Raw genomic sequence first — 16,710 nt, 5'->3', positions numbered from 1 at the left:
TGGCCTATCTAGTGCAACTAGAGATAACGATAAGCAATGTCTGGATAAAGACAAAGGTAATGGAGAAGCAGCCCCATGTCTGACCTCCTGCATAAGTTTTTCTAGAATGTCTAAAATCACAGACACCCAAACAGAATAAAAAGACAGTAAGAGGCCTAGTACATTCGTTATATCCTAGGGTGTATAGAGAATTTTAAATATATCGAAAATACAATTATAGACCTAAAGAGTAGAGGCGGGAGATAAAGATCGAGGCAGTCCGCTAACTGGCCCTCTTGAACGCCTTAGTTTCAGGAATAAATTGCTATCGCCACTAGGCGAGCATTGAGTACAAATTATCAGTCTACGAAGAAGCAGTCCAATATCTGACCTTCTTCGTTAACTTGACTAGAGACATGAGGAGCAAATTAAATCAAATCAATGAGCGTGTAAGGTGTCGGGCCTAATGTAAAGCTTAAAAGCGTCGGATTTCCAGCGGCCAAGCGTCCGAATTTGGGCATTGGAGAATCCTTTCTCGGCTGCGTGACAGGCAGCTTCTATACGAAAGCTATGACCTTTGTACCTGCTTGTGTCAAGCCCGCAAAAAGACAAGCAACGATGGAGTTCGGTATTAAACTGACCCACTGTTATTAGGCTTGTGTCGCTATGACAAAAAAGAGGGCCTGCTTGGGTGCCCCTGAGTTTGCAATAATCCAACATCGCTTGCACTGGGCAAAACGGCATAGAGTCTTCCCGCTCGATTAGGATAACAAATGGACGTTTGTCCGTGTTGTGTTTAAAGTTTGTGATAGTTATTTTAAGCATGTGAATGTTTCCATCGTGCGTGAGAAAGCGCATGTCACTGAATTGAACTACCGAACTACCAGAATTCGCGTTCTTGGCCGCCAGCTCACCGATCCTAAAAAAGCCGTAAAATGCTATTAAAAACATGGTAGAAAAAAGAGTACCGTGAAAGGCCGAAGAGTTGTTGTGGTTAAGTGAACCTACGAGCGCGTGAAGAACCGGCCTTGAGATTGGAAGCCGGATGTCACTTGAGCTTTGACGACTTAGGGCCGTCAACAACTTGTCAATAATAAAAGCCCTCGTAGGATCACGCAAACCTTTCAACTTGTGCACATATCCGTTGGCCGACAGATAAGATTTAATGGTTGACGGAGCTACAACCAGTTGCAAAAGTACTTGAGACACTGCACCGTATTTTGGCATAAATGGCCTGTCCATGATCTTGTGCTTGTGATCCCCCCTCCACCCCTTATCAACGTTGCTAGCAATACAAGACCATACTCAAAACTTGGAGGAACAACTTTGAATGGGAGGGAGGAGGGAGTTCACTATTATATTTTACCGACCTGTGACCAGGAGCGATTTGAAGCAAGAAAAGTCGTTTTTCCGTGGGAGTGTCTCATCATTTTTGCAACTGGTTGTAGCTTCCGAGCGTGAAGATAAGAAACAAAAAGGGCTAGCACAGGTGTAGTTAGCGGTAAAGCAGGAGAAACAGAATGATAAAATTGTTGATAAAAATCATTGAAAACAGCCCATGCTCGCTGATAAAGCTTACGAGAACCCGATGACAGGGCGGAATTTAACAAGACCCTTAGCGTAGGGACCAACTCTGCGGCAGGAGGTTCGCGGGAACTGGCGTTGGCAGGACGTCCGCTTCGGGCGAAATTTGTTTCAATTGTTCTACCTGAAAACGTGAAATGTAATCGGCACCAGAATTATGTACGCCCGGAATATGCCGTGCGCGAAATAAAATATTGTATTTAAGTGAAGTTAAAACCAAATCGCGCACTAAAATCATGACTAATTGATGTTTTGACGTCTGCCGGTTGATGATATCAACAATGGCAGCGTTATCAGTGTAGAATGCCACACACCTGTTGGCCATATAAGTTCCCCAGATGTGTAGCGCTATAACGATCGGAAACAGCTCAAAAAATGCGATATTTAAGGATTTCCATGAATCCGGCTACGCGCCGCAAAACCAACGCTTACTTAAGATAGCACCGTATCCCTTGGATCCGGCTGCATCTGTGTACAACTGGAGAGAGGACGAAGTTTCCCATTTCTCGTGTAAGAAAAAGGTTCTCCCATTAAACTGCCCTAAAAATGTTAGCCAGACGGCAATGTCGTGTTCGACCTCCTTAGTAAGGCGAATGTGATGGTGCGGTCGTCTTGCCCCTTTGGTAAGATCGATCACACGGCGGAGAAACGCGCGGCTCCGTACGACAACTGAACAAGTGAAATTTAAGAGACCTAATAAGGACTGCAGTTCCTTAAGCGTCACTTTGCGACGCTTATAAAAATCATGTAATAACCTGTAGCATTTTTGAAGCTTTTCGTCAGGCAATCGGGCTTCCTGCTTCACCGTATCAAGGGTAATGCCCGCGAATTGTAAAACGGTATGAGGGCCGACGGTTTTTTCCTCTGCTATAGGAACCCCGAGATACTCGCACAAATTAAGAAAACTATGTAAATCGGCCTGGCATTTCTCTTCGCTTTCGGCAATAAAAAGAAAATGGTCTAAAATATGTAGAACCCCTGAAGAGCCAAGTCGATGCAAAGCCAGCCACTCGAGTGCCGTACTAAAAGCCTCAAAAATTGCACATGAAGAAGAGCAGCCCATGGGAAGACAACGATCAAAATAATACAAGTTCTCCCACTTCATACCCAACAATGGATAGTCATTAGGATGGATGGGTATTATGCGAAACGCCGACTTGACATCTGTTTTCGCCATAAAACAACCAGCCCCTGTCCGTTTGAGGACATCAATTGCGTCGTTTATGGAAGCATAACTGACCGAAGAACAATCATCGGGAATAAAATCATTGACAGAGGAACCATGGGGGTATGATAAGTGATGTATTAGCCGAAATTCGGAAGGATCCTTCTTGGGAACGATGCCTAGAGGCGAACAATGAAAGATTGGAAAAGGTGGGACAGTGAAGGGGCCCGCGATGCGACCGGCCTCACGTTCCTTGTTTAATTTTGACAAAACAACGTGTGGTTTTTCGAGTGCGCTTTTTAGATTGCGAGATTCAAAGGTCTGCCGTTCGCCCACATAACTGATACGAAAACCGAAAGAAAAACCCGAAATTAGAAAGAGTTTTAAGTCATCAGGGTATCCGGTTAATAGAAAATCAAGCCTGTCCACCCTTACAGGAGTGGCCGGACTGCTGTGTAGAATTCGTAGCAACTGGTCCTTCTTTGGAGAAAGGGAGGCGATGTTGTTGGCTGGCGGAGCACTGGCTTGCGGGGTGCTTTGCGCCACATTTGAAACAAACATGGTCGAATCGACAACCCGCGCAATATCTCCCTGCATGAAATGTCCAGCAGGACCCTTTGGGAAAGGACTGGCGAGGCCGTGATCGCGTAGGAACCACAGAATTGACCTTGTCCGAGCTAAATTGCGATTTTGTACGAAAATTTATTACCGCCTTAAGCCATAGCTCCCAGTGCACAGAATCCCAGGGGTACTGGTCAGGGGCTAACTGCCTAAGATAACGAAATTGTTCGTCATAAAAATACCAGTCACCCGGTTTGGTTGAAATGTCGCGAATGATCTCGCAATATTTCATAAGTTGCGGGGCTTCATGGGGAAATTTCTCTGTAAATATGGCTACAAAAGTCTTGAAAGCTGACAGCCATTGATTAAAGCTATGAATTTTCTTAGAGGGTTGAAGAGGCTCCAGGGTCAACTGGGGTTGTCTAGGGGAACTATCAGTGGACTTGAAAGATAAAGAATACTTTTCAGTAGCTGGGGAGACGGAAAGTAGTGCCCCGAAATCTATGTACTCATTGGCCCAGATTTTCCTTTTAAGTTTGGGAGTCACGTTACTACCTAGAGCTACGGCTATACTTGCAAATGGTTTCTTGTTGCCTGGCAACGGGAGCGGATTGGATGACGTACTTGGAGGTGTACTTTCGGTCAGAAGAGAAACTTCGTCATCAACCACTGCCTCTACGCCAGTAGGCTTGTCCTGGCACTTGTCAACTTGCGTTTGGGGAATCTTCTCAAAGGCCCGTTGAACTGCCTCGGTTACAGCGAGGGAAATAGACGAAGTTAAGGCGTTCACATCCACCGTCATCAAATTAGCTGTGCTGGAATTTGCAGCTGCCGGGAGCCGTCTCTGCGAGGTCGGAAGGTCGCATTCGCTTGGACTGTCTTCGCTTAGGCAAATTAGGTTGTTGGCTCTTCTTGGGAGGCATGACTTATCAACAAAGACCGTTGAGGTTAATTAACTCCAAGTAAGATAAAAATTTCCTGTCTAACATTCTTTAGAGGGGCAGAGCCCACGAGTACGCGAGAACAATGTTCGAATGACAAACAGGGGAAGAGAAGTCGAAGTTAAAATAAAGAAAAACATCGCGGGCCAAGTTCCAGTCAAACGAGCACAATAAAAATCAATAATAACAACAATTGACAATCAAATTAAAATAAAACAAAATCAACGGCAGGTACAGAATACCGAGTGCATTGGGCACACCACGACAAAGATCGGGCGGCCGAAGATATGTTGTACACTCAAAAATGGTATCTGACTGCAAATTATAAACCCAAACTTTCCGGGTAGCAAACAAAGGGTTCCAAAAGGAACCTATGGGATCAGAGTGTTCAGCCAGTGTCGTGCTCAAATAAATAGGCAACGACTAAAACGCATAAATCAAAGACTGACACAATAAATGCTGGCCGCTAAACTGCGACTCATGGTGTACAGTCAGTGTCGAGCTCAAAATCAAGAGGCAACGACAAAGCAAATAATCAAAGGCTGACACAATCATAAACATAATTGTTGGAGGCAATATCAAAGGAACTGGCCCGAGGATCAAAAAACATAAAGAATAACATCAACGCTACGTTACTGAATGTCAACACTAGACAAGAGCCGCATAGACTTAAGTACTGCCCCTCTAAAACTACGATAGAGCTTATATAGCCCCATACTATTCAAATGAACGCCATCAGCAGCATAAAAATTATGACGAGCCTTCCAGAAACCCCTATGACCCCAATAGATCGCGTAAGGGATGGGTTCCAAGACAACCCGTAGGTAACGCGTTAAAAGGTCTACGTTTTTGTTAAAGGCAGTAGCAGAGCGCCGACGAATGGTTTGGCATACACACACGAATTTTACCCCGTAAGAATCGTGCAACAAACGAACGAAGTCCTCAAGTTCTGACCCAACTTGTAGAGGAGACTGAAATGGTAGGTCATTAGTACCAAGTTGCACGATAACTATGTCGGGGCGTGTAGATCGAACTACGTGCAGATCAAATTTGATCGTTTTTGCTACTGTACGCCCACCAATGCCATGCCAAGTTATATCGGCGGGAGCCGTAATTTGTAGTGATAAATCAAGGTGGCCGATATTATGTTCAATGAACTTCTGCAGGCGTCGAATGAAAGAGTGACCCAAGATTAAAACACGAGGTGTTGGGGTAACCGGGTGTGTAGCCATAACGCTCTTAAGAAAGAAGAATTAAAATTTTCAACTAAGCGTCAAAGGGATGTCACTAGTACAGGCTGATGGTAATAGTTGGAAGGGCCGCGCGAAACACATAACAAGTCTTTTATACAGCACTAAACACGTTCGATCTCCTGATTGGCCAGGGAACCACCGCCTGCACACTGCTGATAAGAAACGGGAAATGCCTCGAAATAAAATTACATTATGATTCCACCTTCTCATCATAATGTTTGTTTTAAGGCGATTGAAAATTATCTGTATGGTCTCTAAAAAACTGTGTCGAAACTCCTTAACTAGCCTACTGATTGCTTTAAATTTATATCCTCGTAATTTCTACGTATTCCTCGCAGCGGTGTCAATTACTTTCATCCTGTCCTTGCAAAGTTCCTGTGATGAACCACATTAAAGAACTAAAAAACTGTCGCAATAAAGAATCAAAATTTGCCATATCAGCCGTCAACACAAACAGAGCGCCTCCAAGCCACTTCTGCCTAAATCTTAAAATATAGCCCTGTATTCTGCAATTGCTCACGAACATAGCTACAGAATAGAGGGCCATTTCGTTGGATTAGTCAGGCGGCTTGGTAGTGTCAGAGTATTAAGTGGCTCGAAGGTTGGCCAGCGCCTAATAACGAGCCAACTAGCCGCAGAGACGCTAAAATATATACCCTACCTGTTTTGAAGATTCTAACCTCAACTGACGACCCTCCTTGACGCCGAGCTAGTAAAATACATACCTTTCTCGTTATTTATATCGCTAATCTTGGCTGACCAGCCACTAAGCCACCAAGTTAGTGAGATTAAGTATGTACACACTCAGTGATCTTGGTAATTTAAGCAATCTGGTTGGCTCGCTATCTCGGACTATTTAACAATTATTCGCTGAAGGCGAAGTTAATATTGTTGATTATTATTCATCCAAAATATTTCTCCAATTCTGATTGGCTAAAAGCACACGCATAATTCACCATAACCAGTTTTGGAAGTATTTTGTGTTTAACGTGGTAATGACGTCAAAAATGCAGCCTTTTACAGGTTAAGGCACCGTTACCGAGAAGACCTGGGGACGAAACTGAGTTGTTTTGGTTGTGAAAAAAAATAGCGGACATCTTACTCGTTTCAAGAGTAACAACTACAGCTGGAACTAGCCTAAATAACTAAAAACATGGCAAAAACAGCAAGAAGACAACTCGGAGGGCGACATCTGCTATTTGGACAATATTTTCCGAGCTGAACAAACATAAAGGTACAGTATCGAAGATGAACTTAACATCGATGCAGGTAAGCATGTTTTAGCTATGTTTTTAAAGTAGGAAATATTTTGAATGAATAATAAAGCAATTAATGAATTCGGCTTTCGTAGGATATGAATAATTAAGCAGATCTCGAAGGGTGTTACGCGCTTTGACCTTCGGCCTAAATAGATAACACCCTCCTCGATCTGCTTAATTCTTCATATCCTACTCACCCTCTTTCATTAATTGCTAAATAATCAACAAGACGAAGTCGATTATTCAACAATACTGATCTCCACAGAATCAGAAAGTAAACCATTGAAAAACGATTAGTTTGATTGACGGGTGAATTCATGCGCGAACACAAAGCCGTAAACAATGGATGCATAAAAGTTAGATCTTTACAGTATCTTCAAACATAGCGAATGATAGTTTTAATTTTTTTGTATCGATTTTTGTAAACTTTAGCATCAACTGTTTAAAACAAAACGCCGAAAATTTAAATTACTACCCTACCCACTTCTGAGAAGAAAAGTAGTGCTTTATTTGTTTCTGTCAACTCACCGTGAATGAGAAAGTTTTGTTTTGTCGCTTCTTCCAATGCTGTCAACAGCGGCTACGATCAAGGTGAGGGTTGCTTATCTGCAGTGTTCTTTGCCTTGTTAACTTGCTGGCACGTACAATTTTCGAAAAATTTGCCTTTTTTTCCTTCATAAATTAACTTCTATTTATAGGCAAAATTGGCCTTGCGAGAGAATCCCGAAATCACAAAACAGTGACAAAGCGGCCTCGTTTTCCTCTGTAGTGGTAAACATAGCTTCGAGCGTACAAGAAGTTAGCTACAGTAAACCACTTCACAATAAATAACGCTGTTTAAACACCATGAAGTCTTTTCCTACCTTCAATGTCATCAACGCTTGGATATTTTTGTATTCTCAAAAAGATCTCACCATGAAACATTGGCAAAACACCCAGTTCACGACGGTGATTTTGTTCTGCTTTATATTCACCGCCTAGCGCGGTGAATATAACGCCATGGTCCGAGATAGCGAACCAATCAGATTGCTTGAATCACCAAGATCACTGAGTGTGTATATACTAATCAACAATATTGACCTCCTACTCAGGCGTGTTAACGCATGGGTCACCTCATAATTTGCATAATTTGGCGAAGTGGCATTTGAAAGGGATTGTTTGGATCAGTCGTCATGAAACTTGGCAAACAGTTTTAGCTCGGTAGCATATTCATTGTTGAAATATTAGTCACGTGACCTGCAAATGATCGTTAACGGTCAAAGTGTTCAAATTAAAACCGGGGGAAGGCAATGAAAGAGCAGCAAATATTCTTAGGCAACAGTGATTTTCCCATGGCCTGGATATTATGAATTAGTAAAATCCAACTAGTGGTCTATTATCAACACTGCGTTCTGATTGGTTCAGCTACTACTAGGCTATATATTATAGCCCACTAGTAGCGAAAAGCGCCGGGTTTTTGGCCGCAAAAAAGGATTAAAGTCTAGCTTTAACCAGCTACTTTTCTTTATTCTCGATATTTCTGACCAACTAGTTGGATTTTGCTAAAACAATTATTCCTCTCGCACTTGTGTTTAAGAGAGAATTGTGGGTAAGAACGAAAAAAATTAAAAGGGATGAGGGGGGGGGGGGGGGGGGGGGGGAGAGGTAAGATATTAATTCTGTCTACATCCACTTCTATACAAACCCCTAACCACAAAACAAGCAAAATAAAAAAACGACATAAGCAAACAACACAGTAAACAAGCTATTAGACAGGGGAAGTTGAGAAAATGTACTAGATGTTTTCTTTTGGGCAGTTTGCTACACAGCCTTTCTCGTTTACGGTACGTTGACTACTCTAATCACTACTTTGCCTTTATCGGTGCCCCAGGTGTGAATGACAAAACAATCAAAATTCCCTGTAGAACATCACGTGGTCTGAATTGGGGAAAACAGAACATACCAGCTAAAAAGGTCTACTAAGCACGCATTACCATGAACGGTATCCATTCGAGGGGTCTCTCGTAGTGTTTTAAACAAACCTGTTGGTCCTCGTGACATCAAATTGACGCAAACGTCTTTGGAGACATCAATCTTAAAGGCAAGATGATACCAGCTTGAAGAACTCATTCTCGGTGCAGGCTGATCCAACATGGATGCTGTGAAACGGGAAAATGAACATCAATCAATTAATCGATCAGTCGATCAGCTTTAGAGAATTCCATAAGTAGATGATACATGATTCTCCGGGTGAGAGTAGTAGGGAGTGGGGTGTGTTCGAGTTTGGATTCCAGTTCGAGTTGGTCTTCGAGTTGGACTTCGAGTTAGACTTCGAGTTGACGTACGAGTTAGTCTTAGAGTTGAACTTCTTGTTTCCTTTGCGATGAAAGGATTGGAAGGTTTTAAAAAGAATGGCGAAATGGTGAGGTCAAGAGGGAGGACGTAGAATTATTTCTCCTTGATAAATTAGTATAGGTAATCACATGATTTCGAGTCCAATTTGGAATAAATAAGCACGAGTAAATTTTTCCAAGACCAACAAAAGTGCACTAGCCCGTAGGGCGAGTGCACTTTGTGGTCTTGAAAAATTTACAAGTGCTTATTTATTCCAAATTGCACGAGAAAAATCATGTGATTACTTATTAATAATATACACGAAAAACATAACTACAACAACAAATTTTGACAGCGCGCGCGTTTTTAGTTCATTCAACTGATTGGCTGAAACAGACTACTAACTTTGTCAAATTCAAACTTTTTCAAGACCAACGCTTTCAAAATCATTCAGCTAACAATTTGGAAATGTGCAAGGATTTTTTTATATGGTCACCAGCCTGTTAAAGATAACTTGGTTTACAATAATCAGCAAAAGTAAGTGGTTTTAAATTCATCCTCGATTATGAGAACTCGGCATTTACAGACCTTTACAAGAAGCGTTTTCAAGAAGTATACTGCCGTTTTGAAATCAGGAGAACGCTTCGAGCAGCCAGAGATGAAAGACACTTGTGAAAGTTTTTTAACGACTGTTCATCATTGTCTGTTCCTGAGACCCCATCATAGCTGGATTCATGGAGAAATTTTTGAGATTTAAAACCCGAAAATGAAGGAGGCAATTTTTTTTCTTTCGCCGACGCCGCCATCGATGGGTGAGTGAAGCCACAGTTGTTGTGATGTCGGAAACTGCCAGTATTAATATAATATTTGCTTTTTCTCAGCGCTGGAGTTTTCATTACTTCATTTGGCCTACTGCAAAAGTCATCGTAGCTTTTCGTCGACTTCGTCGTAGACGTTAAGGAAATTTATGCCTCTGTGGCCTGTGACACTGACGATATGATCTGAACTTACAATCTTTGCTTTCTTCACCTTCCTGACTGTTGTTTTTCCTGCACAATGATTCGTAAACGTTTTTCTCACTTTCTTTAAGGCTAATACCAGCTACGGATACTTTAATTATGTGAGTTATGGCCAGTTGGTTTAGTTTGGATCAGATGTTTAAATTTTCGGTTTCGTTTGCTACTGAGGTAGAAAAAAAAAACAGACCATCGCATGGATGTTTTAATAGAGGTCCTTGCTCCACAAAAGACTCAAAGAGAGCAACAAATAACGTACGTGACTTGAAATCCCTGTTGTTATCACGGAATTGTATCCTTGTTCATCTGAATGTCTGAAGAGTGTAGCTGTCATGGTTTGCGTGTGGTTGCAACCGTTTTTGTTCTTTATTTTTTTTACTTTAGGGTAGTCTGTTATAAGTAGCTTGTTTTTTAGTTTCTCTGGCTCATTTTCCTCGATTTTGTTGACAGTATTTTTCTCTTAGCAACTCATTTTCAATACATTAAGCCAGAAAGACGTACTTTTTACTGTGTTCGGGTTTTTGGAATATTTTTTTAAACTTTTCTATTGTTGTTTTGCATACAGAATTAAATCCCGTCGTCGTCTGCTGCAAACCATGGCCATTTTTTTTTTTTTTTGTTAAAACAGCTTTAATCTGATTGGTTCTTGTTGGTTTCTTTTGTGTTTTCAGCCAATCAGAAAGCATTTGTAATTTGCACTCGTGTTACACATTTTGCACTCGTGTTACAGAAGAGCTGCACTCCTTTCTCAGCCAATCAGAATTGAGTAATTTTTTCGTGTATATTATTAAAAATGTTATCTTCGTTTTAATGGACCTCTATTTATTATCAGATTTTGTGGTATTCTGCTTTTTGTTTTTGTTGATGATAGATGATGATGACGAACTTTATCAAAGTGTCTAGGTCTTCTAGCTGACCCGGGACTACTTAATATGCTAATACTTGAGAAATGTCTGCAATTTGATTGGCTTAGAGCAGTGGTATTTCAGCTTAATTTGAAATACCTACATGTGAAAATTACAAACCTTCGCGGGTACAAACAAATAATAGCATGATTTGTGCGTGATAATAGGCATAAATACCACTCGTGATATGTCAAAATTGTCGCAAATTCACTCGGCTAACGGCTCGTGAAATTACGTGTGTCAATTTGAAATATCAATTGTGGTATCACTACAAATCATGTCATAACCTATACTAATTTTAGATAGAGGGCCATACGTTTATTAGTTACCTCAACTATTCCGTGCCACCCTCGTTAAATAAATAACAATTATTCACCGTAGTGGAGGTGGCTAGTGCTGTATATTTACCGGACTACGAAGCAGTGAGGTAAATATCCACGACTAGACACCGACACTGAGGTGAATAATTGTTTTGGTATATACTAAAACAGTGAGATAATTGAGCACAAAAATGACGATTTTTAACTCAAATACTGTTGCCAACGATTACAATTTTGGCGTGTAATGACCGGGCGGCTGCGGCCGTCGCTTTTTCTTGCCGACAATTAAAACTTTTGAAGGCATTTGTTTAGCTCTTGCGGGGAAATTTCTTCAAAAGGAGTTGTGAATACTTTTTGTATTTAAAATCATTCTATAAAAAAAAGAATTATTAAATTTAGTTTTAAGCTTTTTTATGAACAACTCAACTATATAAAGTAAGTAAGACTTAAACTTAATTTGCATTTGTAAACAAAAACTTTTTCACCGGTTTTATCGATAAATTCGTGTCAAAAAGACAAAGCTTTACCTGTTAAAACTTCCAATCCGAACTTCGTCACCTTCTTCGTGTATTTCGGAAACAGCTTGCTAGTAGTATAGGAGTGATGTTTTACGCCTCTTTTTTGGGGGGGAATCTCATTAAGGTGGGGGGGGAAATAAATTAACGTCGCTGACGTCATAGGCTATTGTCTTGATCTCATGAATAAAATGCGCAGGAATCTCATTAACTTGCGGTGGAATCTCATTAAGTATATCCAGTTTGACGGGTTTATCAATGATGTCATGTTCTATTTTTATCTTGTGGCGGTCATGGTTGGTATAACCGGTTTGACAGGTTTTAGTTATTTTCGGAAGATGATGTCATATGTATTCCGGGGTACTATGATGTCACAGTTGTTAACTTAAGTCCACGAGTTATCGGAAATAGAACGAAAAATTTAGAATTTATTGTTGATTTTCAAGGGCAGATCGTGCGCGTCGAGTCAGGAAACAGGAATCTCATTAAGATAAGGTCATGTGCTATTTTTAGTTGGTTTAGGATTTCTAGTTACTTTAAGGTCGATAAACGTCTTCGTTTTCGATTGGTTAGTTAGAAAATAAGAAACGTTTTTATTGGTTAATTCATACTGTCTGAGGAGCAAAGTCAAACTTGTCTGTGACTTAAAATCACGGAGGCGTAATGTAATTATGCAAGTCCTATTTCCTGCTGCTGTGATTGTCCTAGTTCCGGTTCACTGACTTTTGGCGGGCAAATCGTGCATATTAATGAGGGCAAAGACAAACTAGCTCTTGTCCTATTTGCTGCTGCTGTGATTGTCCTAGTTCCGGTTCACTGACTTTTGGCGGGCAAATCGTGCATATTAATGAGGGCAAAGACAAACTAGCTCTTGTCCTATTTGCTGCTGCTGTGATTGTCCTAGTTCCCGTTCACTGATTTTTGGCGGGCAAATCGTGCATATTAATGAGCGAAAAGGCAAAATAGCTCTTTTTTACACTGCAAACAATGTTTTACTTACTCCTCTCCTTTACAATTTTGTTATTTTCCTTCCGCAATTTTTTTATTCCCATTTTTCCCTCCTCCTCCTCCTCATTTTTATTGTTTTCCCTCCTCCTCCTCCTCCTCATTTTTGTTTTCCCTCCTACTCCTCCTCCTCCTCCTCATTTTTATTGTTTTCCCTCCTCCTCCTTCTCCTCCTCCTCCTCCACATTTTTATCGTTTTTCCTCGGAAAGGCCATGTGGCTAAAATCAGACCATCACATTGAGTTTCGCAGTAGAAGAAGTTTTCGGCGTTTCGTTTACTGGTCTTCTTTTTCTTGGCTCACATATTTTTCTCGTGGAACTAGATGAACAACGAGGTAAGTCGACGCTTGTAGAAATATATCCTCTTTTTGATTCCCAAGAAACCTTGGCCTCTTTTAAGAGTCGTGTTCGTCTTAGCCCGGTTAAGTCATGGACAATTTCAAGATGAGAACTCAAGTTGGACACACCAAGTTTGCCACATAGCGGACAAATTCGAGGAAACGTTCGAGGCACGGCTGCAAAGCACAACGGAACTCTATGAACTTTCATTGTACCCCCGCCAAAAGTCAGTGAACCGGAACTAGGACAATCACAGCAGCAGCAAATAGGACAAGAGCTAGTTTGTCTTTGCCCTCATTAATATGCACGATTTGCCCGCCAAAAGTCAGTGAACCGGAACTAGGACAATCACAGCAGCAGGAAATAGGACTTGCATAATTACATTACGCCTCCGTGATTTTAAGTCACAGACAAGTTTGACTTTGCTCCTCAGACAGTATGAATTAACCAATAAAAACGTTTCTTATTTTCTAACTAACCAATCGAAAACGAAGACGTTTATCGACCTTAAAGTAACTAGAAATCCTAAACCAACTAAAAATAGCACATGACCTTATCTTAATGAGATTCCTGTTTCCTGACTCGACGCGCACGATCTGCCCTTGAAAATCAACAATAAATTCTAAATTTTTCGTTCTATTTCCGATAACTCGTGGACTTAAGTTAACAACTGTGACATCATAGTACCCCGGAATACATATGACATCATCTTCCGAAAATAACTAAAACCTGTCAAACCGGTTATACCAACCATGACCGCCACAAGATAAAAATAGAACATGACATCATTGATAAACCCGTCAAACTGGATATACTTAATGAGATTCCACCGCAAGTTAATGAGATTCCTGCGCATTTTATTCATGAGATCAAGACAATAGCCTATGACGTCAGCGACGTTAATTTATTCCCCCCCACCTTAATGAGATTCCCCCCAAAAAAAGAGGCGTAAAATATCCCTCCTATACTACTCTTGCTTGATTAGTTGTGAAATTTCTTTGTTTGTTTACGGCAGCAAACCAGGAAGGCATTTTGCTCGCAACTTACGCGAGTTTGGCGTCGCTCGCTCGGAGGAACTGGAAGTGAATCAGTGAATAGTGCAGGATATTCACTGATTGAGTAGCCAATCAGAGCGCGCAAAAAACACTATCCACTGTTTTAGTATATACTGAAGTGTATTATTATATGGCTGAGTCCGTTTTCGCCATGCGATTGGTCAATTTGCGGTCCGTAACTTGCTATACGGACCAAAATATTTAAGAAAATGCTCATTTCGGAGCTCTAAATGTCTTTACCTCGGAAAAAAGGTTTAAATAAAGTTATAAGACGCCTGTCAACCTTTAAGACTTGGATGTTGACTTTGACCCTCAACATTTTAAACTGTGTTTATTTGTGAACGAAGGCGATGAAGAAACTAATTCGTAATCTTATCGAAGAAGATTCTAGTCAGTGTTTGAAAACAAGCAGAAAACATGCAGTCGCCACGCAACCGCGAGCTGAATGAATGAACTCTGACATTTTTGTTTTTTTTTTGGTTTTGGTTTTGGTTTTGGTTTTGGTTTTTGTTTTGTTTTGTTTTGTTTTTTTGTTTTTTTTTCCATTTCAGCGATAGGTAAATCAGTTTATTATATAAACCCCAAGGAAATACCAGGTGAGCTTTGGCGCGAAAACTTGATATCTTAATGACATGTATCTCCGCGCGGCCATGTAATATCCTCTATGCAAACACAAGCCAACGCATATTTAACCCATTGGCTAACCAATTTTAGAAGAAAAGTGACAATAAGTATGCATGAACTCTGGTCAGTTTCACCGTTGTCTTCAAGACGAGAACCCGGCGAAAGAAAGACGACGGTAAATTTTGCGTCCATCCAACCGTCCCAGGCGTCAGTAGTGACCTATCTTAAAGCCCCTATTTTTAAATGCCCTACACAACTAAAACCTCAAATATGGTATTTGTTTTTAACTCGTTAATGAAATCTTGTCACAGCAGCGAAAAACCTAATTTGGAAATAGTCACGTGAGTGATAACTTCATTACATTAGACTTGACATGGGAAGATATTTTACGGCAAATGTTATCTTGTTGTAGTCTGACAGTCTTCTACGTATAAAATTTTCAAAGTTGGTAGAGGTAGTAGTAGTAGTAGTAGTAGTAGTAGTAGTAGTAGTAGTAGCAGTAGCAGTAGCAGTAGCAGTAGCAGTAGCAGTAGCAGTAGCAGTAGTAGTAGTAGTTGTAGTTGTAGTTGTAGTTGTAGTTGTAGTAGTAGTAGTAGTAGTAGTAGTAGTAGTAGTAGTAGTAGTAGTAGTAGTAGTAGTAGTAGTAGTAGTAGTAGTAGTAGTAGTAGTAGTAGTAGTAGTAGTAGTAGTAGTAGTAGTAGTAGTAGTAGTAGTAGTAGTAGTAGTAGTAGTAGTGGTGCTAGTGGTAGTGGTGGTGGTGGTGGTGGTGGTGTGATGGTAGTGGTAGTGATAGTGGTAGTGGTAGTGGTAGTGGTAGTGGTAGTGGTAGTGGTAGTGGTAATAGTAATATTAATAAATTGCTTTACTTGCATGACCGCATCATTTTACAGTATTGCAAAAGCAAGCATATGACAATCAAAATAATTAGAACAAACGGCACTAATAATAATCTACAACAATTCAGTTACATTATTAACAATGAATCACTTATTTTCATACAGGAGGAAATAAACTTCATAACTAACTTATTTACATGATGTTCCTTCGAATTCATTATCAGCTTTATACTTTCTGGAGATGATTTCTAGTCAAAGTCAGGTATTATTCGATTGATTTGATTAATAAAGGCCTGTCTCTGTACTGAGTATTTGTTACATTGAAAGAGGAAATTAATCTCATCTTCTACCTGATTTGAGTTACATAAGGGGCATAATCTATTTTCTCTTGGCAAATGATCGATTTGGTATCGACCATGTTCAATCATAAGTTTGTGATTACTTATTTTAAATTTAACAAAATTCTGTCTTTCGTCATAATGTCTTAGCTGGTAGAGATAATCAGATGTAGAATATTCATCTTTAAAAGTTTTATAAAATTCTATTTTTTTTGAATTTTCAAGGCTGTGCCGCCAAAAAAATAGATATTTCTCTCTCATTTCTGTGGTATATCGTCTAATTTTATCATTATCTAGAGATTCAGCATCTAAACTGGTTAGATTGTATTGTTCAAACATGTTTATGAAATTGGAAAAATATCCTGAATTATTCATAGAATGTAGATTCTTTGACATAAGGAAAGACTGTTTGCCTATAGAGTCATTATCTTTGTTGTTGAGGTAAACAAAATATTTCATAATTTTCTGATTTATCGGGATAAGCAGCGGCAATCTATCAAGTTCAGCTCTGCAAGCTATGTTAGAGGCCTTATTGTTAACCTCTAAGTAACGTTTACAGAATTTGAGGTGGATTTTTTCTATTGGGGAGCTATCCCATTTTTTAAAATCTTGCTTGGTGTACATTCCCCATACCTCGCTGCTGTAACTCAAGATTGGGAATACCATGGTGTCAAAAATTTGGGATGCAGTATTAGGATTAAG

The 16,710-nt window shown here is 40.2% G+C and overlaps 1 protein-coding gene across 2 annotated transcripts in view; it reads right to left on the bottom strand.

The window, feature by feature from the left end:
- LOC140948429 (uncharacterized) overlaps nt 1-16,710 on the bottom strand; it is a 48,652-nt gene that overhangs the window by 20,719 nt on the left and 11,223 nt on the right. For both annotated transcript variants that reach the window (XM_073397668.1, XM_073397677.1), the window contains exon 3: nt 8,764-8,880. In XM_073397668.1, coding sequence (XP_073253769.1) covers nt 8,764-8,880 — 117 coding nt within the window. The remainder of the gene's footprint in view (nt 1-8,763; nt 8,881-16,710) is intronic.

This window comes from Porites lutea, chromosome 1 (genome assembly GCF_958299795.1).
Source record: "Porites lutea chromosome 1, jaPorLute2.1, whole genome shotgun sequence".
NCBI lineage: Eukaryota > Metazoa > Cnidaria > Anthozoa > Scleractinia > Poritidae > Porites > Porites lutea.
Note: the sequence above shows the minus strand (reverse complement) of the source record. Positions and strands in the feature narration are given on the sequence as shown.